Source organism: Rattus norvegicus, chromosome 6, assembly GCF_036323735.1.
Source record: "Rattus norvegicus strain BN/NHsdMcwi chromosome 6, GRCr8, whole genome shotgun sequence".
Taxonomy (NCBI): Eukaryota; Metazoa; Chordata; class Mammalia; order Rodentia; family Muridae; genus Rattus; species Rattus norvegicus.
The window spans coordinates 96,527,508-96,555,487 of record NC_086024.1 but is presented as its reverse complement, the minus strand read 5'-3'; the positions used below and the strand labels follow the sequence as shown (position 1 = coordinate 96,555,487).

General features: G+C 43.9%; 1 protein-coding gene and 1 pseudogene across 2 annotated transcripts in view; both read left to right on the top strand.

Moving 5' to 3' along the window:
• The window catches only part of Ppid-ps7 (peptidylprolyl isomerase D, pseudogene 7), a 33,857-nt pseudogene extending 30,924 nt beyond the window's left edge, over positions 1-2,933 (top strand).
• The window catches only part of Rtn1 (reticulon 1), a 220,204-nt gene that overhangs the window by 163,853 nt on the left and 28,371 nt on the right, over positions 1-27,980 (top strand). The window contains exon 1 of one of the 2 annotated variants that reach the window (XM_008764690.4): positions 27,288-27,767. The exons of the other annotated variant lie outside the window; for it this stretch is intronic. Within the exon in view, the coding sequence (XP_008762912.1) occupies positions 27,707-27,767 (61 nt within the window). The 5' untranslated portion in view covers positions 27,288-27,706. Of the gene's footprint in view, positions 1-27,287; positions 27,768-27,980 lie in introns of those variants that run through there. 2 annotated transcript variants of the gene reach the window in all.

Sequence of the window (27,980 nt, the reverse complement as noted above, 5' to 3'; positions counted from 1 at the left end):
TCACATAGGGCCATAGGAATGCATTTTGTTTTGATCAAGAGACAGAACCAACAAGGAAAAGGCATTGGGAGGGGAAGCCCAGCAGAGGGAGCAGCTTAGGACTAGTTATTGTAAAGTATTCTAGAGGGTTTTGGACAATGGTGAGCTTTGACTGAGTCATACCTAGGCATGGGGAAATATAGGGAGAAGAAATATTGTCTAGGTGTGTGAGTTTAGCTTGTGTATATGAATTCTGTTTGCAAGGAAGTAATTTTACTCTTAAGAAATTAGCCAGCCATTGGGAAGAGCATTCTCTTCCGTAATCATCACACGCTGGTTAGAGTGGTTGTTACAAACAAACAAACAAGCTGAGCAAAGGGAGCTATACACCACCAGTAGGAAAGCAAATGACTGCAGTCATGGTGGAGAACAGGGCGAAGTGCCTAAAACTCTAAAATTAGATCAGCATAGAATGCAACAACACCAGTTCTGAATGGTTCCAATGGGAGCAAAACCAGCAGAGCAAAGAGATTCGGGATGACTGGGTTTGCTGCATATATATACTGCATATATGGTATATATAATATTTACCCTATACTATACACAATTATTAACATCTATAATATGTATTATATATAATGCAGCATATAGATGCACCATAGAATTTTATTCAGTCACCAAGATGAATAAAATCATGTTATTTGCCATGAAATGGATGGAGCCTAAGGACAGGAAACTGGGTCTGACATGTTCTCTCCCGCAGGTGGAAGCTGATGACAAATGTAACAAGACGTTGAACTGATACGGAATGGTCATTGCTAAAGGCAGAGGAGAGAAGGGGGCTGCATTTAGTCAGGGCCTGCTATATGTGCATAATCCAGAACACACCCCACTACTGTGTCCAATTGATATATGCAATCAGACTTCTAACTTAAAAGGCATGTAGCTAAATGAAGATTATTAGGAGAAACATGAGAGACATGCGGTAGAGTTTGAGCTCCTCTTGCGCACGAGGCACTTGTGTCCCGCTTTCCAACGCCAGCAGTGAAGATGTCCCACCCATCATCCCCAGCAGCCTTGCAATTCCAAGAACCCACGAGTCTTCTTTGATGTGGACATCGGCAGGGAGCGAGTTGGATGAATTGTTTTAGAATTGTTTGCAGATATTGTTCCTAAAACTGCAGAAAATTTTTGTGCACAGTGTACAGGAGAAAAGGACACTGGATCGACAGCTGGGAAACCTCTGCATTTTAAAGGATGTCCTTTCCACAAAATTATTAAGAAATTTGTGATTCAGGGTGGAGACTTCTCAAATCAGAATGGGACAGGTGGAGAAAGTATTTATGGTGAAAAATTTGAAGATGAGAATCTTCATTATAAACATGATTGGGAGGGTTTGCTGAGCATGGCAAATGGAGGCCCCAATACAAATGGTCTTCAGTTCTTTATCACAACAGGTCCAACTCCTCATGTGGATGGGAAACGTGTGGTATTTGGTCAAGTAATAAAAGGACTAGGTGTGGCAAGGATGCTTAAAAACGTAGAAGTGAATGGTGGAAAACCTGCCAAACTCTGTTATTGCAGAATGTGGAGAATTGAAGGAAGGGGATGACTAGGGAATATTCCCCAAAGATGGCTCTGGGATAATCAGCCAGATTTCCCCAAGGATGCAGATACAGATTTAGAAGATGTAGATTAAATTTTATTAATATCTGAAGACTTGAAAAAACATTGGAAATACTTTTTTTCAAGTCTCAGAACTGGGAGATGGCTATTAAAAAATTATTAAAGGTTTTAAGGTACATGGATTGTTCAAAGGCTGTTATTGAGAAAGCAGATCTATCCAGACTGCAACCTCTAACCTTAAGTTGTGTGCTGAATGTTGGCGCTTGCAAATTGAAGATGTCAAATTAGCAGGGGGCAATTGACAGTCGCTTGGAGGCTCTTGAAATGGACCCTTCAAACACTAAAGCACCATAAGGAAAAGCGCAAGGATAGCAAGGATTGAAAGAATATGATCAAGCATATGATTAAGCTGATCTTAAGAAGGCACAGGAAATAGCCCCAGGAGATAAAGCTATCCAGGCAGAATTGCTTAAAGTCAAACAAATGATAAAGGCACAGAAAGATAAAGAGAAGGCAGGGTATGCAAAAATGTTTGCTTAATAAGGATTAAAGTTTCCTTAACTATTATACATTGATAATATAAAGGACAATGTATATTACTGTCTACATGATCCCTGATGTGTTTCCCTTGATCTTTGTCGTTGTTTACATAGCAGTGCTGACCGGTTCCTTCTTAATAAAGTGTTACGAATTAAAAAAAGAAAAGAAAAGACAAGAAAAGTGAATAGCTAATGTGCACAGAGGAGGTGTATAGTAAAAAAAAAGATATCAAAATACACGATGAAGAAAATAAGAATGATTAGCATATGATAAGGTTTTAATAGTCTGATATTCATTTGGCTTATCAGAGTGCTGTTTGTCCAGTCCCATCAATATAACTGACATTAGCCTTCTTTTTTTTCTTTTCTTTTTTATTATTTTTATTGGATATTTTATGTATTTACAGTTCAAGTGTATTCCCATTTACCCTCTCTCTCATCTCCCCTCTCCTCCTCACAGCTTCCAAGAAGATGCTCTCACTCCTATTCAACCCCTCCCACTTCAATGTTCTGACCTTCCCCTACACTGGGGAAATGAGCTTTCATAGGACCAAGGGCTTCTTTTCCTATTGATGCCAGACAATGCCAACCTCTACTGCATATGGAGCTGGAGCCGTGGGTCCCTCCGTGTGTACTCATTGATTGGTGGTTTACTCTCTGGGAGCTTGGGGAGAGGCAGGTCTGGACCAATATTGATGTTCTTTCTATGGGGTTGCAAACTGACATTAGCCTTCTTACACATGTTTTGTCCTACTGTATTGTATTTTGGAATGGATATTTTGGAAACTTTTTGTCGCTTCTCACCTTCTTCCCTCTTTCCAACCACATCGCCCATAACATATTTTATCTGTGCTTGAAAGAAGAACAAAAACAAAGCAAAGACTGTGCTCTTTCCTGTGAACCAACCAGTGACTGGCAAATGTCAGGCATCCCCCTGGGCAGAGGGCAGGGATGTGGTGTGAGCCATCGATGAGGAATGATTGGTGGGACCTGCGGACCTCAGAAACCAACCCCAGTTATGAACCTGGGAAGCCCAGTGGGGGGTTTCTTAGAGGGGTGCCTGGAAGGAGGCCAGGAACAGGAGAGCTGGAAGCTGGGGGTGCCCAGGGGCTTAGGAAAGGCATCGCCCCCTGTGCCAGAAGCTGTGTGCTGTTAGCGACTGGGCTGGAGAACAAAGCCAGCCTGGGACTGAGTTAAGCAGAAATCCAGGCTGCTCTTTAATGCTGCCAGGCTGCCCCTGGCAGATCGTGCCCAGCAGGTTGGCAAATGAAGCTGGATTGTAGCCTGTACTGTTCTAGGTACATGGCTGAAGCCTCCTAGAGATGGCTCTTTTTTCATTTTTCCCTCCTTGTTTCTGATTTTGTCTTATGAGAACTGTTTCACAGACCCCAAAACACCCATTTTTAACAGAATGTAAATGATCTATATTCGGTCTAGTCACAAAGTTACGTGACCATCCAATTTCAAAGCAGTTCATTTTCCTCAAAAGAAACCCTGTCTGTCAGCCGTCACATTTCATTTCCCATCCTTGGCCCAGTCTACTTCCTATCCTGCCTGCCTCACCTGAGGATTTCATGTACACAGAATTGCTGAAGCAACCTCGATGGTGCTGGCTCCCACTCTTACATCTTCAAGACTTGTCCACCTTTTAGCTCCCACAGTGCTTCCTTCTTATAGAGCCAAGTCTCCAATCAGAAGAGGCTTCCCCAGAGATCTCTCAGCCCCTGGTGCAGGCAGGGTAGGAATTGATAAAGCCCAAACACACAATCACATCCCACCAGGGGGAGACGTTTCGAAAGATTCAGTTCGGTTTATTAAACAAATTTATTTCCCATTGTGAAACAAGCTGCCTCCCCAAGCTGCCTGTACGGCCACATGGATGTGCTTGGCCCAGGCTGGGGCAGTTAGGTAATTAGCTAAAACCAGGACAGAATGGAGTTACGTTGTGTCGACGCCTGCGCCGCCAGTGTATGAATATTGGGCATAGGTCTGCGGGATTGAAATAAATCCAGTACATGGATCACCAGTTTTCAGCGAGTGCCAGCAAGGCTTTACTGAGATCTCCTTATATACCAGGTGAAAATCCCCAACCAGGAAAACAGGAAAAGTCTGTGAGGTGAAAATCCGGCCCCACCAGGAAAACAGGAAGTCTGTGTGGTAAAAGTTCCGGCCCAATCAAGGGCATAAACAACTGCTTAACAACAAGCAGGAAGGCTTGGTGGGGAGGAAGGGTGCCATGGAGAATCCCAGCCCCAAATCAGGGGCTAAGAGCAGCTGCCAAGGGTGTAAACAATTTCTTGCTATAGCAGGCTAAAGAGGCTCAGCGAGGGGGGAGGGAAACACCAAGGTAGGGCCCAACAATTCTCCCTCTTTTATTTTTTTAAGTAGCACCTGTCTTAGGATCAATCTGGGGTTCCAAAACTCTTTCCCGTCTCTGAAAATCCTGCCTGCCTCTGGATTTTCTGTCTTAGGAGAGTATGGTCCCAGAAGGTTGACCGTCTTTGGCTAACTACTTGTCATACAAACTGAGCCTAATTTGAGCCAATGGATTATTCCCGGCCAATGAAAACCAAACCTGTTTGGTTTCAGCCTGAGACGGGATCTGTTGGTACTCTAAAACAGCCCAAGGGCAGCTGTTAAGAGCGAGCAATCAAGATAAGCATTCATCCCCAACAGCCTTGCTGCTATTAAGGACCTTAACAGGGGTTACACACGTAAAATGGTAAAAGTCAGAACAAGATATAACATGGGTTTCACAGAGGAAGTCCACTTGAGAACAGTTTGTTGGTTGAGATGAAGAATGACCAACTGAATCTGAATATTAATGCTATAGCCAATGCCGTGACGACTTCTCCAGAATGTATCCATAGTCCCACAGTCCCAACGACAGCTGCCAATTGATATATGGCCACACCAGCCACTGTAGCAGCAGTGGCTGAAATGGTGATGGTAGCAATGACTGTCACAGTAATGCCAAAGTCTCTTTTATGCCTGTAAAGTACCACTGGAATCAACCTTTATCCAGAGGTACGGGGATCACACCAGGAACTCGAACAATCCATGTAGAATCCTTTTGTTACCAGCAACTGGTCGGTAGGAATGGACCTGGAAGAACAATTGAGAATCTCCTCCCTTTACATTGTCCCAGCCCCATTCCAAACCAAAAAGGAAAAAGGGGTGCCAACACACATGGCACAGATTTTAGAAAATGTTTACTCTTCTCATTTGGGCAAAAATGTGAGGTTTCAAAAATTCAGATACACTTCAAGAGGCAGTACTTAGAGGTTTTAGGCCAGCACCTATGTGCTGGTCTAGGAGGCAGATAACTACCATTTCTAACAAGACTAATGGGGTACAAAACATCTCTCAAACCTATTAACACTAGCATTGGTAACAGTAATACTTAAATCAGCTATGGAAACATTACCAAAAGTAAACATGAATGAAAAAAGGAGCTATTTAACGAGGCTTTATAAAAATCTTAACAAAACATAGACTATCCTTTAAGATAAAAGTAAGGTTGAGAATCATTCGTTTTACCCTTGTGCGAGCTGCCATTTTGCCTGATGTGTGGTCTGTTGTGGTAACAGCGGGCTGTGTTCTGTTATGCATTCCCACTGGCATCAGGATCAGGAGATTCTTCATGAAGTTTTAGTATATCCCTAGGTGGACTGTCATCCACCGGACTCACACAACGCTCAGGGACCCAAACAGGAGCCTCAGCATTCTTGGGAAAGATTCAAGCTGATCCTCTCACGCTGACTAAGATGGGGTCAGGCCCCTTCCAGGCTCCTGAAGCCAGATCTTTCCATTTAACTAAACCATTATGTGCTCTGTCCTTCTTCCAGTGCCTGTCAGCCGCTGAGAGACCAGTCTTGTCCACAATTAAAAAATTTAAGATATAAAAAATAGTTGATAATTTAGTAGGAGGGCTGTATACTCTCCCTCTTTTAGTCTTCCAAGTTGGTTTTTTATGGTTAAATGGGCTCGCTCTACAATTGCTTGACCTTGAGAATTGTAAGGGGTACCGGTTTTATGAAGGACATCGAAATAAGCACAAAATTGTTGAAATGTTTTGCTGGTATATGCTGGTCCATTATCAGTTTTTATTTGCCTAGGCACATTCATAAAGGCAAAGGCTTATAAACAATGGCCTTTCACATCTTTGATCTTTTCTCCACTGTGAGCAGAAGCAAAGATCAATCCTGAATAGATGTCTATGGACACATGGCCATATTTCAATTTCCCAAAAGAAGGTACATGTGTGACATCCATTTGCCAAATGTCATTGGCCATCAATCCCCTAGGAGTGACGCCCAGAATGAGTGAAGGCATTAACGGAGCACACGAAGGACACTGAGTAACTATCTGAACAGCTTGCTCCTTGGTGCAGCCTGTCCGATGTTTTAAAGATTGCGAATTTATATGAAATTTTCTATGTACATGAAGGGCCAAATCATAAGAATCAAGGGTTACAGCTACAAATTGTGGCCTAGTGTACAGATCAGCAGCAGCATTACCTTCTGCCAAGGGGCCAGCCGATCCAGAATGACCTCTGATATGCCCTACATAAATAGGCTCTCTGCATCACCACAATAATGCCTGCACTTGCTAAGGACAAGAGCAAGTAGGAGACACAGGAGCAACATTTGCAGCAGTTTCCAAAGGTAAAATAATATTAAATACATAAACACTATCGGTATAAATATTGCACGGCTCTTCAGGAAACAAGGATAGTGCCAAAAGAAGGGCCTTTAATTCGGCCAATTGTGCTGAGGTGGAATCAAGCATCATTTCCTCCACTTTGCCCTCTGAAAGAACCACAGCGTATCCCTTAGAAGAACCATCAGTGAAAACTAATCTAGCTTTACTTAAAGGCTGATTTTTGACTGTAGAGGGAAAGATCACAGGATGAAACTTAAAAAACTGACAAATTTTATTTTCAGGATAATGGTTATCAAATTGACTAGTAGTGGAACATGAAAAAATAGACCAATCATCAAAAGTTCTAATCAAATTATTTACCTGTTCTTGATTGTAAGGTAGAATAATAAATTTAGGCTCTACCCCAAAGACCTGAATATTCATTTTTTGAGCCTTAAAAAGTAATTGCACGGGGTTGGGGATTTAGCTCAGTGATAGAGCGCTTGCCTAGCAAGCGCAAGGCCCTGGGTTCAGTCCCCAGCTCCGAAAAAAAGAAAAAAGAAAAAAAAAAGTAATTGCACCACTGCCTGGTAATAGGCCATCACCACCTTGGCTGGAGAGACCTGAGAATGGACCCATAATAGGGGACCATCCTGCCAAAAAAGTCCAGTTGGGGAATGTGAGGATGCAAAAATAATCAAGGAAAAGGGCTTGTTTTAATCAATATAATTAAGATGAGCTTTCTCCAAAGCATCTTGTACTAGCTCTAAACACTTATGGCCTTCAGGTGTTAAAGTTCTTAAGGAAGTTGGAAAAGGTTCTCCCTTCAAAATTTCAAATAACAGTTTTAGCTGTGCTGTACCAAGATGTAATGAGGGGCGAAGTCAATTTATATCTCCTAGTAATTTTTGGAAATCATTTAAGGTTTTCAATTTATCTAATCTAATTTGTAATCGTAATGGTTTTATTCCCTTTTGCAGTAAGTGATGTCCTAAATATTGATAAGGGAAATTCTGTTGTATTTTCTCAGGGGCAAGGACCAATCCCGCTGATTGCAAATCCTCCCGAAGGTCTGCAAAGGCCTCTAGTACCTCAGTTTTACTGGGCCCTGACAGTAAGATATCATCCATGTATGAACAATATACAACTGAGGACATCTATCCCTAAGGGGCCTTAGGGCAGCAGCAACATAAATTTGAAAAGGGTGGGGCTATTAGCCATACCCTGAGGTAAAACTACCCAATGAAAGCGATGGGCCGGTTCCTTGAAATTAGTTGAAGGCTCACTGAAGGCAAATCTTTTACAATCTTTAGGGTACAAAGGGATAGTAAAAAAAGCAATCTTTTAAATCAATAATTAACATGAACCAAGATTTAGAAATTGCTACAGGGAAGGGAAGGCCAGGTTGTGTGGCCCCCATAGGTTCCATAGTCTTATTGACTTCTCTAAGATCTTGCAAAAGACGCCATTTTCCTGATTTTTTCTTGATCACAAAGATAGGAGTCTTCCAGGGAGATGTAGATGGAACTATATGTCCTGCTTCAAGTTGTTCCTGCACTAAAGATGAGCTGCCTCCAGTTCCCTTGGATAAGGACCACTGCCTGACCCACACTGGTTTATTAGAATTCCATGCAGTGGGTAAAGGTCGAATGCTTGGAGGCTGTTTAGCAGTGGCCCTTAAGATAAATTTCCCAGGCTACTCTTGTCCCAAGGATGGTGTATAATCTGTTTTTCCTCATTAATACTGTAGGATTTTTCCTGTAAAAAATTTTTTTCCAGTCCCCTACCTGGGCTCCTCCCAATACTTTTCATCATTGTTTGAGCAGGTTGTGTAGTCAAGACAGCTCCCATATCATGAAGAACATCCCTTCCCCATAGAGTAACAGGAATATTATCGATGACAAAGGGTTGAAAATATCCCATATGTCCTTCCTCATCTTTCCATTTAAGTATTTTACTACTCCTAAAGGGGGCTGAAGCAGTGCCAATTCCCTGCAGTAGTAACTGCATAGTGTCCAGTGGCCATGCCTTAGGCCAGAAACTCTTAGAAATGACTGTGGAGTCTGCTCCAGTATCTAATATTCCCTTGAAGGCCTTGCATTCAATCCACAAGGTCAGTATGGGCCGCTCTGCCAAAGAGGAAGCCCAAAAGGCGCTAATACCAGTGGAGCCAAATCCTTGATTCCCTCTGCTGAATTTCCTTACTGGATTATCAGTGTTGAATTGAGGGAATAATATAAGCTGAGCTATATGGTCTCCCTGGGGGAGAACTATCACACCCCTATCGACAGAGACCATGATTTTAATTTCTCCTGTGTAATCGGCATCGACGACCCCGGGCAGTATTCTGATTCCCTTCAAGAGGGCACTACTGCGTCCTAAAAGAAGGCCCAAACTGCCAAAAGGCAGCGGCCCATATACCCTCTTCCCTAAGGCTTGCGGACCCATTTGAGGTGTTAACACTGCCCTGCTGGAGGAACAGAAGTCTAATCCCTCACTTCCTGGGGTGCCTCTGATAAGGTCTTGGACATAAAGGGGTTGTTTTGAGGGGGGAAATGAATTGGATGTGAGGTGGCAGTATTCATGGCTCTGGTTTGGGGACCCCGGAGCAGGCCCTGTTGCCCGTTTCCCGACAGTGGGAGAGGGCGCCCCTCAACATCCATCTTGGAGCAGCATTCGTTCCTCCAATGATGACCTTTACGGCATCGCGGGCACAATCCTGGTCCATTAATAACCTTATTCTTAGGACATTCTCTTCTAAAGTGCCCCACCTGCCCATAGGAGAAACATGTCTTGCTTCTGTGGTCCCCCTTTTGAATGGCAGCTGCCATCACCTGGCCCACATGATAAACTCCGTCAATTTCCTTGCAAACCTTGATATAATCATTTAGGCTTTTAGATCTATGAGGCCGGATAGCCTCCTTACAACACTTATTAGCATTCTCAAAAGCCAATTGTTTCACTACAGGCATAGCAGTATCTGCATCCCCAAAGAGCTTCCCTGCCAATTGTAACAATCTGTCTACAAATTCTTGGAAAGGTTCTGATGGCCCCTGAATAACCCTTGACAGCTGATCTCCTGTTGCCTTATTGGGAAGGGACTTCCAAGCTCTGATGGCCGCTGTGGCAATTTGAAGATATACAGCGGGATCACAGTTAATCTGTATATGTAAAGCAACATATTGACCTGTGCCAGTTAACATTTCCAAATTTCTATTGCCATGGCCAGCCTGGGCATTAAGCCTGGCAGTGGCAAGACATTGTTCTTGATATTCACTCCTCCACAAAAGATAATCCCCACCGCTGAGAACTGCGCGGCAAAGCTGTTGCCAATCACTAGGTGTCAAGTTGGAATTGGTGTAGGACTCGAGCATGGCCATAGTGAAGGGAGCTAGGGCCCCATAGGACGATACTGCTTCTTTAAGGGCCTTCAACTCCTTAAATGAGAGTGCAATGTGCTGTCGAACCATCTGATCTGGATGGCCAGGATTAGGGACCTCCATGACTGGATAAATATTTTTACTTCTTGAGGGTCGGAATATTACTCCCCTAAGTGGAGATTCAGAAGATACAATTCTCCGTTCCTCATCAAAGAGATAATCATCATAAGCGGGGGTTGGCGAGGGCCCCAGTGGAGGGAATAACTCCTCTCTTCCCTTTTTTCTTTGATTCCGACATTTTCTCAATTTCCCCCTCAATTTCTCAATCTCCCTCTCCAATGTTATCTCCTCATCTGTATCAGACTCACAGGAAGTTGAATCAGAGTCACTGCTGTCCCTACAAATTGACTCTTTAGTATGTTCATCCTGTGCAGTCCCAAATGTCCTTTCAATTTCCATCATCTGTTCTTTGACCCTCGCATTTTCACTAAGTAAAGCGTCCTTCACTAACCTCCATAAGGAAAAGGTAGCAATTGGAATGCTCTCTGATCCCCCATCTTGGAGGGCCTTCTGTAAATCCCTTTTAACCTGTTTCCAATCTGGAATATTCAAACCGCCACTAGCTATAAACCAAGGACTGACTTGTTCTATAGTTTTAACAAAATCTTGGGCTGTCTTTACCTTAACACCAGTACCTTGTTGTTTGAGTAAACTTACAAGCTGATCTACGACCAATAACAAGGAACTTGTAGTTCCCATGGCTAAGACAAAACCTTTGTAGCACTACTTCCAGTTTTGCCCCGTGGTCGCCGCTTGTCCCCAATACATTCCGCTTCCTTGCCGGCCGGCCTTTTGGAACGATCCGGTCAATTGGTCCTCTCTTTCCCGATCTCGGTGGAACCTCCAGATGTCAATGCCTGTGCCGCCAGTGTATGAATATTGGGCATAGGTCTGTGGGATTGAAATAAATCAAGTACACGGATCACCAGTTTTCAGCGAGTGCCAGCAAGGCTTTACTGAGATCTCCTTATATACCAGGTGAAAATCCCCAACCAGGAAAACAGGAAAAGTCTGTGTGGTAAAAGTTCCGGCCCAATCAAGGGCATAAACAACTGCTTAACAACAAGCAGGAAGGCTTGGTGGGGAGGAAGGGTGCCATGGAGAATCCCAGCCCCAAATCAGGGGCTAAGAGCAGCTGCCAAGGGTGTAAACAATTTCTTGCTATAGCAGGCTAAAAAGGCTCAGCGAGGGGGGAGGGAAACACCAAGGTAGGGCCCAACAACATTGGGCAGCTAAGTTCTGGCTGAGAAGTGTTCCATAGTCTGCATACACGGATTGGCTCAGCCCATGACTGATGGGTGATAGTTTGGCTGATGTTGACTGTGGTAAACAGAGCAGCTCTGACTGATTACTCATGCATCTTGTGCGTGCATGTTTTCAGTGCTGTTGGATATAAATGCCCCAGTGGAAACACTGGGTCACTGTAACTGAGGACCTGCCAGGCGGTTTTACAGAGTGACTGTGCAACTCCACATTCCCGCCACCAGGTGCAAACGTTCCAGTTGCTCCTTGCCCTTGTCAACACTTGGCACTTTCCTTTGCTGACTCACACTGAGATGAGTGCCAAGTGCTGGCTCACGGGCTGACGGGGCTGACAAAGTATCTTTTCAGGTGACACTTAGTCATCTTCCTTGGAGAAGTGTCACTGTCCATTTGTAACTGAACCTGTCTTAACCGATTACGTGTAAAAGTTATTTGTATATTCTCGGGGTTGGGGATTTAGCTCAGTGGTAGAGCGCTTGCCTAGGAAGCGCAAGGCCCTCGGTTCGGTCCCCAGCTCCGAAAAAAAGAACCAAAAAAAAAAGTTATTTGTATATTCTCAATAAAGGCCCCTTATCACAAACATAATCTATATCACTTTGTCTTCTCAGCCTTACAAAGCAATTGCTTTTTATTTAGAAGCCATGACAATGTCCATATTTGATTTTAAGTTCTTCTTGAGTTTGTTTTGGTAAGTTAAATTTTTAGTAAAACATACATTATGTCTAAATTGTCTATTTTATTACCAAGTATGTAAGGGTACATTCCTACAGTTTAAAAGTTATATGCAAAGACATAATCCTTTTCATGCTGAAAAATATTTCTCTTTTTCCATGGCCTTAGTCTTCGTATTTTATTTTCAGCTGTTGGTTTATTGTAATTTTCTGGTTTTTATTACTAGAATTTGTAGATGTTTGCCTGTGGTATGCCTGTGCCTATGGAGGCCAGAAGACAACCTCAGGGGCCATTCCTCACATGTAGATGCCATTCCCCTGCCCTTTTTTCCCAATCAGAACAGTCTTTTACTCAGCTGTCTCTCACCAAGGAAGCCAGTGAGGTCCAGGAATCCACCCGTGTCTGTCTTGCCAGCGCTGATTCACAAGCATGGTTCACCAGGCCAGACCTTTAACATTGCTTCCGGGGCTCAAGCTCAGCCATTTGTGTTTTCAAGGCAGGCTCTGTGACAGCTGAGCCATCTCCCTAGCCCTAGACTTTTTAAAAACAAGCTATTTTAGGTTCTCTGCCAACACACACACAAATAAAATACAGCCAGTTCCTCTATGTATCCTGTCTGGTGCACACATAGCCTTCCCATTAGCAACAGCCCCTGCCTGAGAGGGAGGCACATTTGTTGTGTTGAACGCATGCTGGCTCTTCATAATCACCCGGAGCCCACAGTTTACACAGGCGGTCCCTCTCGTGTTGTGCATTCTGCAGTTTGGGACGAAGTTACAGTGATGCTGTATGACATTATAGCTCCATAGACAGTACTCGATGCACCATCTATTTATCCTTTCTGCCTCATGTATCTGGCAGCCACTGATCATTGACTGTTTCGTTGTGTTTTGGCATTGAAAACACCATGCAGTTAGAATCATACAGCATAAAGATCGGCTTCTTTAGCTTGGTGATAAGACAATTAACCTCCATGTCCTTTGATGATGTAAGAGATGGTTCTTTTCAGAAGTAGTGTTGAATAATACCTCGTTTCCCTATCCTTCTAGTGAAGAATAAATGAAACCACTCTGAATACGTGTGTGCAGGGTGTGGAGTGTGCGTCACTTCATCCTGAGGTAAATGTCAGAGATCACAACTGCTGACTGTACAGGGAGGTGCTCTGACGGGACACTGCTGACCGTCTCCCAAAGCATCTGCACCATGTTGTGCTTTCAAGGGCAAATGGGAGTCCCAGCTAAACACATCTTAGCCAGCATTTGATGATGTCAGAGCTTTGTTCTGACATTCTACAGGTCTGTAGTAATACTATTCTACTTTAGAATATCCTTCTGTGGGAACACAGAGGAAACTCTCTCTCTCTCTCTCTCTCTCTCTCTCTCTCTCTCTCTCTGTGTGTGTGTGTGTGTGTGTGTGTGTGTGTGTGTGTGTGTGTGTGTGTGTTTGCCATCTGCCTCGGGGATTTGGGACTTATTTTGTAGACTTTGGTTTGTTATTATGTTACTTCATTTTGGATTTTAAGATTTCCCATCAGCTTGTCCAGTGTAGAGAGCATCACTTGCTGGAGTTTGATCACGGACACGAGAAGAGCTGCTGGTGCTGGTCTGTCCAGCGTTCTGCAGGGCAGTAGGAGAGCGGTCTCTGAGATTCTAGCACTGCTTCCTAGAGTGCTGTTATTGTCTTTCTGATTTCCTCCCGCATCCATCATGCACACTTACCTCTTCTACGTCTAATGCTCTACATTAATTTCCTATCTGCTTTCTTCTCTGATGCATGCATTCGACGACATAATGGCTAACAAAATGTCCCTTCAGTTTTATTCTGTGTGACATGTGTGTGGCATTTCAATGCTTTCTAAAAAATTTTTAATTCCAATACAGTTTTCCTTAATCAAGTAATTTTTTGAATGCTTATTACTTGGTGTTTTAAATGTCTTAAACGTAGACTTCTTATCTCCAGGAGGGGTGAGGAGCAGTGTGTCGTCCTTTCTTCTCTAGCTGCTAGGGAAATGGTCAGATGGAGGCACAGTCACGTCTGTGAAGTGTGAGGTGGTGTGAGGGTTAATGACCGAGACCAACTGAAGTTCAATAGACAATGTTAGGGTCCAGGAAGAGCCACACAAACCACTCAGACACCAGTCTCAGTAAGGTTTATTGAACACACACTCCAAGACTGACTCACCAGGAATGCAGCCAGGAGTTGGGATCCAAAACTGCAACCCTGGGCAGTCCTCAGAACCAGGTTTTTATATGGGAAAAACGGCAGGGGCTGGAGAGATGACTTAGTGGTTAAGAGCACTGATAGCTCTTCCAGAGATCCTGAGTTCAAATCCCAGCAACCACATGGTGGCTCACAATCATCTGTAATGGGATCTGATGCCCTCTTCTGGTGTGTCTGAAGACAGCTATAGTGTATATAATAAATAAATCTTAAAAAAGAACAGACAAGTATATTTGTAACATTTACAACGTATAGGCTATCTAGTCAAAGCAGTGCTGTCTGACCTTTAAGCTGATAGGCTGGGACTAGAAGCAAGGAGGCTAAGGGATCTCCAGAGTCCCTGAGGCCCTTGACAAAGTACAACAAGTTTTTTTTTTTGGTCAGGACAAGGAACAATAGCTCAAGTTAAAGTTATGAGCCACTGTTAAGTTTTAATATTTAACAGATAAGGCAGCTGCACGCAGGTAGACATGTGTGTTCTTCTGTAGAAGCAGATATCAAACTAAGGCACCAAGTATCAGCTGTGGCTGTGGTGGTTTGAATGAGAAATGTCCCCATAGTCTCAGACATGGAACATTTAGTTCCCAGTCAATGGTACTCTCTGGGAGAGGTTTTGGTGCTGCAACTTTGCTGAAGGAAGTATGTCAGTGGGGACAGGCTTTGAGATGAAAGTCCTCAGGCCGCTTCCAGCTTGCTTCCTCTGCTTTGTATTTGCAGGTGAGGATGGGAGCTCTCAGCTTCCTGCCCCAGTAGCATGCCTGCTACCTCTGATGCACTTCCCTGAAACCATAAGCCCAAATATACTCTTCTAAAAGTTGCTGTCTTACTTAGGGTTATACTGCTGTGAACAGACACCATGACTGTGGCAGCTCTTATAAGGACAACATTTAATTGGGGCTGGCTTACAAGTTCAGAGGTTCAGACCATTATCATCAAGGCAGGAGCGTGGCAGCATCCAGGCAGGCATGATGCAGGAGGGGCTGAGAGTTCTACATCTTCATCTGAAGGCTGCTAGGAAAATACTGACTTCCAGGCAGCTAGGATGAGGGTCTTAAAGTCCACACCCACAGTGACACACCTACTCCAACAAGGCCACACCTCTTAATAGTGCCACTCTCTGGGCCAAGCACATACAAGCCATTACAGTTGCCTTGGGTATGGTGTTTGCTCTCAGCAACAGAGAAGTAACTAATATGGTGGCCTATAGGTAGGACTATGCTAAGTGAGATAGACCTTATGAATCTTCTGTGTGTTATATCTTGATACCACAGCACATAGGAAACTTGAGGAGCTCTGCAAAGTACTGGGGTGGCATACAAGACCAACAGCTTCTGTTTACTGTGGGTCAGAAGCAAACGTTTCCATGTTGCTACAATGATGGCATAGCACAAAGCCATCCACAAGGCAATTGAAATCAGAGATAGGTAGCATCCATTTAAAGCTGAAACTCTGAGAAACAAGAGAATCAAAAGTTTCAACTCATCCTTGGTGTGGTGGATTGAGTGAGAGTAGCCTCATATATCTGAAGGCTTGGTTTTCGGGCAGTGACCTACTTAGGGTGGATCAGAAGGTACTGGCCTTGTTGGAAGAGGTATGTCACTGTGAGTGAGTGAGCTTTGAGGTTTCAGAATCCCCCACACCAGGCCCAGTCTCTCTCTCCCTGCCTGCACCTACGGATCAGTGTGTAAAGCTCTCAGCTGCTGTCCCAGCTCCATGCTCGCCTGCCTCTGCATTTCTGGCTGTGGTGATAATGGGCTCACTTCTGAAGCTCCAAGCAAGCCCTGAATTAAATAGTTTCCTTTATAAGAGTTGCTTTGGTTGTAGTGTCTGGTCACAGAAATAGAAACCCTAACTCAGACACTTGGCCACTTAGTGACAAAGAAATTTTGGAGGCCAGTCTAGGATACCTGCTGAGACCCCATCTCAAACCAACTCACCAGGGCTCAGTTCAGTCTCTGACCTTGAACAACAATGTTTTCTGTTGAGTAGTAAAGAAAGGGTAAAGTTTTTCTGGAGGCAAATAGCATCAACTGTCAGTCTTCATGACTGTCTTATACACACCTTGTTCTTTATTCTATAAAGTATGTGTGGGCATGTAAGAGGCAAAAACATACAGGCAATGAGAGAGAGAGAGAGAGAGAGAGAGAGAGAGAGAGAGAGAGAGAGAATAAGCAGACACACAGATGAGACACATACTGCAGACAGCAAACAGAAGGCTTTAAAAAGAACTTTTATAGATATGTGAAAGAAGGTAGAAAAAGTTGGAAATTTCCATCTACAAACGTTAAATTCCTAGGAGTAACAAAATTTCTGACCTCACAACTTATAACGTTTAACAAGATGTTGAACAACAGAGGTCAGAACCTGTGAACTCGGAGACAGTGATTGTCCGAAGTAGTGAATAGAAGCAATAAAAGCACGAAAACCGAAATGAAGTAGAGGCTGTGTTTGAAACAGTTTCAGTCACTGGGTTTAGAGGAGAAAAGACAATGGCTCAGAAGGAGTGAAGAAGGCACGCACATTATCAGTTGCTTGCTCCTTTGCTAAGTGACCAAGGCAACTTAGGAAAGGAGGGGCTTACTCACAGTTGGAGAACACAGTCCACGACTGCAGGGAAGAGACAGTGGCTGGAGCTTGAAGAAGCTGGTCACAGTCACAGTGTGTCCCCAGTCAGGACGCCGAGAGACGCTCAATACAGCGGCTCAGCTCCATTTCTGTTTCCGATTCAGTCACAGATCCTAACCCACGAGCTGGAACTGCCCACATTTAGGGAGGGCTTGTCCCCTCCCCCAATTAACCTAATCTAGAAAAGTCTCTTGCAGACACATCTAGAGGTTGTTTGCATGGTGACTGTCAGTCCTGACACGTTAACAACCAAGATTGATCATTCCAACATTAAGACTTTTTCCTCCAAAATAGGTAAAAATTATTTATTTACAGATCTGAAACTCAATAGAACCTTAGAAAATCTTAAGATTATCATAATCAAACTGGAAAAAAAAGCTGAAAATAAAATCTTTTTTAAAGGCCAGAAGATATAGTCCACCAGAAGCAACAAGAAAATGCACTTGACTTTTCAACTGGAAGTACAAAGACCAGATGCTGGCAGGATGAAATTTTAAACTTTTTTCTATTCATTTTGTTCTATGCAAAATTATTTTGCCTGCATTTATGTATGTGTGCTGTGTGCATACTCTGGAACTGGACTCACTTTGGGGGTCCTGTAAAAACTGTGCTGATTCAAAGCTCTTTGCCCAGTGAAACTACAATTTAAAAATGGAGGTCAAATGAAGAAATCAGACAAAATCTGAGCTAAGTGATTTTCATGACCCAAATTAAGAGAAGTAATAAATAAAATTCTTTAGCCTTGAAAATGAAAGATAACACATAAAACACATAACACATAGCAGAAACACACAACATAACAAAGACACACAACAAACATATGACATAACAAAGACACACAGCAAACACATGACATAACAAAGACACACAGCAAACACATGACATAACAAAGACACACAGCAAACACATGACATAACAAAGACACACAGCAAACACATGACAACAAAGACACACAACAAATACATAACAAAGACACACAGCAAACAATTTTAGGTAGGAATCTAATAGTGTAGTTGGAAGAAATACTGTTAAAGTTTTTCTTGAGGGCACAAAATTATAGGACTTCTTGTTTATAACATACATAATAGTTGAAGGGCAGCAGGCATCACATGCAGTTTGCTGCCTAAGAGTTTTATATTGTACAGGAAAATGCAGCTACACATTCAAGATGGACTGTAACAAGCTAGGAGTGAACATCACAGTTTCTGTGACAATCACTGAAGTGTTGAGCTAGGTACTGGGGCTTGAAAATGGTCCAGCAGCAGATAAGAGCACTTGCTGCTCTTGCAGGGGCCTGAGTTCAGCATCGTCACCCAGCATCTCACAACTGCCTGTGACCTCAGCTCCTAAGGACAGGACAACCACTTCTGCAAGTAAGCGTGCAAGTTCACACACACACTCGGACATGCACACAGGCGTTCACGCACACACACATACAAATAATAAATTAAAATAAAGATTAAAAGATAGAATTATAAAGCCATTAGAGGAGAAGAAATGAACGAAATACATTTGATGCTCTTTAAAGCTGGGAAAGAAAGGAAGGAAGGAAGGAAGGAAGGAAGGAAGGAAGGAAGGAAGGAGGAAAGAAAGAGAGAGAGAGAAAGAGAGAGAGAGAGAGAGAGAGAGAGAAATGGAGTGGGTGTGGTGACAGGCAGGAAGAAGGAATCGTAGGTTTCATAGTTGATCACATTCAAGGACATAAAGCTGTAAAAAGTTTCAGTGGGTTATAGCTCTATAGAATTTATTTATCAACTGCAAATTAATTAGCATAAAATCAGCAAGAGAGATAGAAAAATGTTCAATTGTTTATAATATTACATTATTGATGGGCCAAAGGAAAAAATTGCAATGAGTAATAGAAAATATTATGAACTCCCTGTAACATCAACACAATATATTACAGTTTACGGATGTGGCTAAAATTGTGCTTGGGGGGAAAATGTATAGTTTTAAATTTTATGGGTCCTTTTAAAAATATATATTTTTCACTATGTGTGTCTTTGTGTGGGTCTGTGCACATGCATGCAGTACCAATAGAGGCCTGAAGAGGGCGTAAGATCCCCTGGAGCTGGAATTATAGGCAGTTTTTAGCTACCCATTGCTGGGAACAGAATTTCTTTCTCTAGAAGAGAGAAATGTTCTTAACTGCAGGCCCATCTTTCCAGCCTCAAACTGTGCAGTTTTAAATAAACACAACTAGGTTTTTAAAAAAGCTGAAAACGATATGCTTTCATTTGAAGGGGCTGGTAAAACTGAAGCAAATTAAAAATAATAGTAATTAAATAAAATGCAAAGCAAATATACAAAGGAAAAACAACAGGTAGGAATATAATTCTTTAAAATAAATTTACAATATTGAGAAATTCCTAACCAGATGATCAAGAAGGGAGCAGAGATGATGAGACAGCATCACAGTCGAAGGGCAGACAGGATAGAAGCACTTTCAGATTACTGAAAATGTTAGAAGTGGGTTATGAATCATTTATGCCAATAAACTTAATGATATTTTTCTTTTGAAATGCTAGGACTTGAACTTGTGAATACACACACAGGCACACGCACACATCCACGTACACACACACACACACACACACACACACACACACTAAGCAGCCTCCTTATCACTGTGCTATATTCCCAGTTCAACAGTATTTTTTAATATATAAATTTACTTGGATAAAACCAACCAAAATTACCATAATCAGAAACTGGAATACAGGATCATCTCGTGCCTTATTGAAGAATTACTGAGTCAGCTAGACCCAGGTGGGCTAAGTGATGAATTCTTTGCAATATTACACTAGGGACCTCTGTTTTACACAAGCACTTCCAAAAAGTAACATTTCCCAACTTGACTACTGACGCTAGTGTGACTCTAATCAAACTAAAAAGACATATATTTCCAAAAGAACACAAGGAAGAGGAGGAGGAGGACAAGGGGTGGTGGCTCTGGTAGTGTACATAGTACAAATACAACAATTGCACAAGAAAGTTTACCAAATCAAACCTTAATTGAGCAGTATAGTAAAGGGTATCACATTTAAGACTCAATAAAGTTGAGTCTAGGAATAAACATTTTATCAATGTCTACATTATATAATACCAGAGAAACACATATATTCATTTCAGTAGCTACAGAAAGGATGTTTGCTAAAATGTATCATGAGTTCAGAAAGTCAGAACTAGAGTGACATTTCCTTACTCCCATAAATCTGAGCAAAATATTTAAAGCCAACGCCACACTCGGTTTGAACATGTCTACCCTGTAATTCAGAAGAAAGACAAAGTCCATTCCCATTTCTAGTCATTGTTTCTGTGCAAGCTGTAGCCAGTTTAGTAAGACAGGGTACGGGCTGAGAAGACAGCACAGGGAATGACCCTGTGTTCAACCCCCAGAACCCATTTTAAAAGCCAGCTGTGTGGTGCCTTGTGGTTCCCCCCACTGGAGAGATCCCTGAGGCTTGCTAGCAGTCAGCTAGCTTCTAGCCAGTTAAAGGCCCCCGTCTCAGAAAACAAAGTGGATGGCTTTTGAGCAACGAGAGCTGGGATGTCCTCTGTCAACACGGACACACCTGCCCACATGTGCCCGTGCATGCACATGCACACATTGGTAAGTAAATAAACACATAGAAAAATACAAATATAAAGAGAGGAGAAATGATAGAGCTTTTATATTCGAAAAGGGACATGACAGTGATATAAAAAACTCAGGAGTCTCCAAACAGCACAAGTCAAACAAACTTGGGAAAATCACTTGTGAAGACTCTCGAACTTGCTGCGGCCTTTGCCAGTTCCATTTCTGACTCTTTATTTAAATAATGCACCCGACTTTTCTTCATTAAGCATCCTTCAGCTCATTTCGTTTTAATCGACTTGATAGCCTCTGGTTTCTTAGCAGGCTCTGCCCAGGCATATTCCAATGCCTTTTTAATAACTTATATTTCTGCTTTCCATCCTGGAAGACCCTTTCTGTCTCTGTGTATTCGACTGACTTGATTCTGTTATCCATCCACCTCTTTCATATGAAGTTATGTCATAATGGCGGTTTTCTTATAGGTTTGGTTCATAGATACTAAATGCACAAATCTGACTCATCAGAGTCTAGAGTTAATATTCCCCCTAGCAAATCAAGTACTGTAGCAGCTTTCCTCAACTGCTTTCCTGCTTTCACTTTCTGTTTTAGTTCTCCCCTTCTTTTAAAGACTCCTCCAGACTAACCACCAACAGTTTTTCTCCGTGGGTATCACACATCTGCAGGTCGATGTGAATAGCACCTGTGAGCAATGCTGTAGTGCCCCACAGAGGCCGAAGGAGGATGTCAGGACTCCCGGACAGTCACTAGCCGTTGTGTTCAAGACTGGGGACTTAGGACCTCAGCAAGAGCAGCAAATGCTCTTAAGCACACAGAGCCATTTTCCAAGCCCCCAATCATTTTTTAAATTAATTTTTGAGAATTTTATACCACATTCCCCTCCTCCCCAGCCCCCCCTTTCTGTTCTTTCTTTCATTTGAGTCTGCGATACCCATATATTCATAACTGTGTGGCCTCCCATGGGAGAATGATTTCCCTGCTCTTAAAGAAAACCAACTCCTTTCCCAGTAGATACCAATTGCTAATTGACTCCATTAGGGACAGGCTTCATGTGTACGACTCCCCACCCTCTGCCCTCTCTCAGATTTGTTCTGGCTTGAGCATTGTGCATGATGCCATAGCTTCTGTAAGTCCATATGTGCAGCCACCCTATTGTGTCCCGAGAACACTGCTTCCTTGTATGTATTACCATCTCTGGCTCCTACACTCCTTCTTCCACAGTTGAGCCCTGAGCCAGAGAGAGAGAGAGAGAGAGAGAGAGAGAGAGAGAGAGAGAGAGAGAATGTGTTTGTAAGTATGTGCATTTGTGTGTGTGTGTGTGTATATACACATACATAAACATACATACACACACACATATATATTATATAATATATATTATATATATATAATTATATCCCCTAGAACTTGATGGTGAGACCTTCTTGCTAAAAGACACCACCTTCCTGAGTCCTAGAACATGGAAGTGACCTGGAAGCTTTGTCTTTACTAAATAGCTTTAACAGTACTAGACACGAATGCTACTGGAGAGAAGAAACTGTCAGGGTCATCGGTCCTGAGCCCTGTAAGCTACAGCAATGACTGGCCTGGCAAGATATCTCATTGGTATAGCAGTGGCACAATAGTGAAGAGATCTACCACTTTCTGCTCGGACCTAAGTCCTACAGCACAAGTGAAACCCATAATTGGTACCATTGGGCCAAGAACCTGAGGCTAGACATGTCATAGGTTAGGGTTGGGGCTAGGGTTGGAGTTAGGGGTTAGGGTTAGGGTTAGACAGGGTTAGGGTAAGGATTAGGGTTAGGGTTAGAGTTAGGGTTAGATAGGGTTAGGGTTAGGTTTAGACAGGGTTAGGGTAAGGGTAAGAGTTAGACAGGGTTAGGGTTAGGGTTAGACAGGGTTAGGCTAAGGGTAAGGGTTAGACAGGGTTAGGGTTAGGGTTAGGGTTAGGTTTAGACAGGGTTAGGGTAAGGGTAAGAGTTAGACAGGGTTAGGGTTAGGGTTAGACAGGGTTAGGCTAAGGGTAAGGGTTAGACAGGGTTAGGGTTAGGGTTAGGGTTAGGGTTAGGGTTAGGGTTAGACAGGGTTAGGGTAAGGGTTAGGGTTAGACAGGGTTAGGGTAAGGGTTAGGGTTAGACAGGGTTAGGGTTAGACAGGGTTAGGGTTAGGGTTAGGGTTAGGGTTAGGGTTAGACAGGGTTAGGGTAAGGAGTGAAGCCACTACTATCTCATTGCTATGCCGACTAGCATTCCCATGACCTCATTTCTTCCTGTTCGAATGAAGTCACCGCTTTGGTACGTTTATGTTCTGGTGTCTGAGGGCCAGCCGCTCTCATTCCCTGGATACTTGAAACTTTATCCTGAGCTTTGCTGGATGCAGAGTTCTGAATAACAACTCTGGCTCCTCGACACGTGTGAGCAGTAATGTCAATCTGTTCTCATTCTGTGAGAGACCACCTGTAGGCATAGTAGTTTTAGAGAATAATCTGCCTCCTACTTATGCTTCATCTTTCTCCCAGTTTTGATAAGAACCATGTGTCCCGTGGGCCCCTTCTAGCACCCCCTTTAAGGTAGGGCCCCAGAATTGAGATGCTAACCCCACTCACTCCTGCTGAGTGAGCTCTCCCTCCATCGCCTTGGCTTGAATCTTTCAGTCTCAGTACGTCATGGGTCATGGTATTGATTGTCCCGCTGAGGAGTTGAGTGATCATCATAGGTCCTAGAATTGAGGTCCTTCATCTGTGAGGTCTTATGTGGGCCCATTACTCATCCTCTTCAGTGAGTCTCCTACTTAAAACTCCAGAGTCTTTTCCTCCTTCCCTGGTAACATGACCCTTCCACATGCCTGTAGTTATAATTTCATATTTGTCTGCCAGGAAAACTCCCATCATTCAAAGTGGTGGTGCTAGTTCTCCCCAGCACTCAGCAGAGTCGTCCCCTACACTCAGATGCGTCCTGAAAGCTCCTCTCCCCACCCCTCTGGCCTGTGCATCCACTCCCCCTCTTCAAGCAGCTACCTCATATCCTCCCAGTGAGTAGCTCCCTTTGTAGTTAGAAACACATGCTTAGTATGGCCTCTACAAATATCTGTAGATCAAATGAATGGGTGAAAGAACAAATCCAGAAATCAAAGTCACGTTCTCCGCCCCCGCCCCAGGGATGATGTAACCCAGAATACATGGAAACACGTTTCCCGAATTACAAGTGCTAATCATTGCCTCAGTCTATACAATATCAATTCGTGCACTACCTTGTTACAGCAGTTAAGGACCAGACTGGAGGTCTCTTTAAATCTTATTTCGTATAGCCGAATATAGCCAAATCCTCAGTGTTCTTTGATCATAATGAAGTTTATTTTTACTTCTGTGTCTTTACTTCCAATTGCAAGATTTTGAGAGCATCAAAAAAAAATCAAGATGTTCTAGGAGAGTGGTTGATATGGGCTGACAGTTACTCATACTGGCACAAAACCTCATCTCTGAATATCCTTCCCCTCATCTTAATCATCTCTTCTGCTCTTTTGCTTTCTTTTCCTCCCTCCCTCTCCTTTCTTCCCTCCCTTTTCCCTCTTTCCCTCCCTTTTTTTTCTCTTATTTGTCCTTCCTGTTTTTCCTGAAACAAGCTCTCGCTATGTAGCCCCAGCTGGCCTCACACTCACTGTCTTGCCTAAGCTTCCCAAGTTCCAGGATTGACACAACAGGGCCTTTTCCTATTCTTGAAGTGCCTGCTCCAGCTTTCCCTTATGAGATAGGCCCTTGCTGACCCTCCTTATAACATAACAGACATCCACACCCCCATTCTCTCTCCTTTGGACCTGCTTTATTTTCTGATACATTTGTCTACAAGCGCCTGTTGTGTATTTAGCATTTCCATTGTCATCTGTTCTTGTCCATACCATAGCACAGGGAATTTTGAGAGTTGAGAGTTCTGTTCTGTGTCCAGAACAGTGTTGACCACGCCGTAAGTGCTCAGATAAATATTTGTTGAATAAATCTATCAGTGTAGGTGGTGCTGTTTTCCAGCAGTAAAATGCTGGAGCACTGGGAGACAGACAGCACACAGTCACTGTAGGCACAGCAGCCCCCAGCGTTTATCTGAATCTGGGATGAGATTACAGAATCCGACTGTTTTCCTTTTCTTCAAAACAGACTGCGTAACGCACGATTTCATCTTGAAAACTAAAGAAATCACTTCCTTTCCTGGCAGGCACCTAACCCGAGAGAGTTCTGAGCTGGCTGTGGAAAAAGCCCTTCTGTTCCCTGCCGGCTCGAAGGCTGTGGCAGTTCCTGCCTGCCTCTAACAAGCTTTCTCTGCTTCCTGGTTTGCTTTCACCTCTTAAGGAAATTTACATATCTTTTGTACCCGTTTTATTGCTTCGAACTTGGCAAGAGCTGCCCATCAATTCTGTGTGGATGCAAGCAGAGAAAGCATTTGTTTGCCACGTTTGTGGGAAGTAGGTCTTACTTCATAGTGGCAAACATGTAAAGCTAGAGCTTCATGTGTACTGCAGGAGTCCAGAGATGCCCAATGCTGACATGCAGTTCATGTGGATTTAAGGAATTTGTGGGTCAAAGAGTCTGAGTCCAGTGATCTCCCCTTAAGTTTATTTCTGTCTCTCTATTTCCTGTGTCTCAGTCTGAAGTGTCTCACTTCTTGTACCACTGGTAGCAATTGGAAGTCTTTCTTCGCTAACCTTCAACAACCAGACAACCTTACTTCCACAAACCATCAAACTGCTGTCCTCAGAGTTAACACGACTGAGAAAAACGTGGTCGTTCAGCTAAACCGATGTTTCTAAGTCAGGTTTGTGACTGCTCCAACTTTCCAATAAAAAAAAAGTGTGGCCCAAGGATTCTGACATGACGTCCTCTGGTTGAGAAAGGCTTGCCCTGACATCTGTTCTCTGCTAGGGATGTTCTGAACTCATCTTTCCTGCTGAGCTTAGCAATGCACACTATTCAGTCTGATTAGCAAAATACAGATTTGCCAGGAATGTGTGAGAACACTGAGAACTTGGCTATTTCTCTACTGTCCCTCTACTAGAGGGAAGGTACCACTGGCAACTTCACCTAGAAGCAATCCTGAGGCTGTTGTTGAACTGGCAGTGCCTCCTAGTGGCCCAGGGTCCAAAGACTGAGGAGTGGCTGGGGCATCAACAGACTCCTGGCAACTCCTGTCCAGCCCTCTCCATTCTGAGTCTGCATCGGACAAGGAGACTTTGGAGCTGATGAGCTCAGGGTTAGCAGACTTTCCAGGAACCTGCTGACTGAATTCCCAACAATGGCTGGCTGTGGAATGAAGAAAGAAATAGGATGAAGATGGAGACATAAAACAAGGCCACCACACCTCTAGAGGTGAATTCTGAAAAGGGCTTTGTCGTAACGTGTCATCAGTTCTGTAGAAGCCCCATACTCATCCCTGGTGGGAGAGGTCAGCTGCCCAGGAATGACACCCAAAATTACTAAGCTTCCTCGGGCATAGCTTCAGATGCTACAGTCATAGACAGAGGGACCCAGCTGGTCACTTTGGAACCTTGTATTCTGAGAAGAATACGTATCATCCCGAAGATCTCATTTTAAAGACCACATCCTCCTAAACATGAAGAAGAAATTGTGTCTATAAGCACAACCCACCTTAGCCCTTTGCCAATACAGGCTATGCAAATGTTAAGTTGAGTCTACCTAGACTTCCTTGGAGAGCTGGAGAGGCATCTAGAAGGGTCCACTCCTTCAGGAGGGAGAGAGAAGTGTTCGAGACAGGAAAGACCGTGCCGTGGGAAAACAGAACAGGACATGTAGCTTTGGTGGCTAAGAACTCTTCCTCTGATACTGTTCCATGGCCCACAGGGCAGAACATCTCTGTCTTCAGTTTGCCTTGTCCCTGAATGGACCCCCATTCCAAACAGAGCCACATCCCATCCCTATTCATGCTGTCTTACCTTTTCCTCATCAAAACATTTCTCTGTCCGATTCAGATTCCCAAGATCTTTTCGTATATTCTGATAAAGAATTTACTGTGGAAGCATGCCGTGTCACAAATCCAGTTAGTTACGCTGACCAGCGTTCTCTTTCTTCTACACATACATTTGGATTGGGACTCCTGAAATCTCTGGCTAGCTGTTCTTGGAAATCAACTTTATCTGTCAAATTATACACACCTCCAGACCCCTCCCTTACAGTGATCGACCACAAAGGGTAACATCGTTGACAGAAAGTCCTCTGCTTCTATGAGTTCTATTTGAATGTCCCCCACACTGATGAACCCTGCCAATTACCAATGACCCTATCTATGTGATGTGGCAGCACTTATGGGCTTCAACCTGGAGCTTCCAAGCCCCACATTCTAATATTCATTCATTCAGTCTACAAGTAGTGGAGAATTACAGTCCTTTGGGACTACAGTAAGATTCTACCCAGTGATCGTTGCTTGGACAATAGCAGGATGGTAGCCACAATCTTAGTCACAAGGTTTTAGATAATTGTGCAATATTCCAAACAAAAAGAATTTGCCATTCCTTTGGAAGACTCGGGCAGCAATCTGTGGCCAACATTTTTAGAATTGGGGACAGCAGAGGCGAGCTAACAGTGAGGACTAGTGGGCATTATGCAGTAAGCTTGGCATCTGTACCGTCACACGTCTTGGCCAACAGGTTTCATGTTTCTAAGAAATTTCTAGAATATGCATCACACTGGTTAGGAATAGCCCTGGTCTCCTTAGCTGCCATCTCCACGCAGGCGTTCCTTTGCTTCCTCCCTTCTCCCCTCCTTCCGCCATCCGCCCCCACACCTAGCCTGTGCTCGCGCCTCTTCGCCTGCTCTACCATCCTGGGGGCAGCCCTCTCAAGGCTGCCCAGCCCGCGCCGCGGTCCGCTTGAGCAGCCGCAGCAGCAGCAGCGCGCGCGCGCCGGCGGTTCCGGGACCGCGCTGATTCGCTGTCGCGCTCTGCGGCGCTCGTGCCCGCCCGCCCCTTGCGCGCGCGCCCGGGGCAGCTTCAGTCTGCAGCCGCGCGGCCACCAGAGCCCACCGCCGCCGCAGCCGGGCAGCGACGCAGAGTGCAAGCTCAGCGCCTGGAGGAGAGCCACGGCGAGCCCGCCAAGCCCGCACCATGCAGGCCACTGCCGATTCCACCAAGATGGACTGTGTGTGGAGCAACTGGAAAAGTCAGGGTATTCTCTTTATTTCGGTAGTGCATGCCTGCGGCGCACGCGGAACCGCGATGTGGACACGGCCATTGTGCATCATTTCACCTGTGGGACCTATGCATGCTTTACACCCAGGAGCTTTCTGCGGGGGGGGGGGGGGGGGGAGTAAACCTGTTCTTGCAAAATCGACATGTATGGTATTTGCCCCCCCCCCCGCCTTTACCCCCTCCCAGTTCA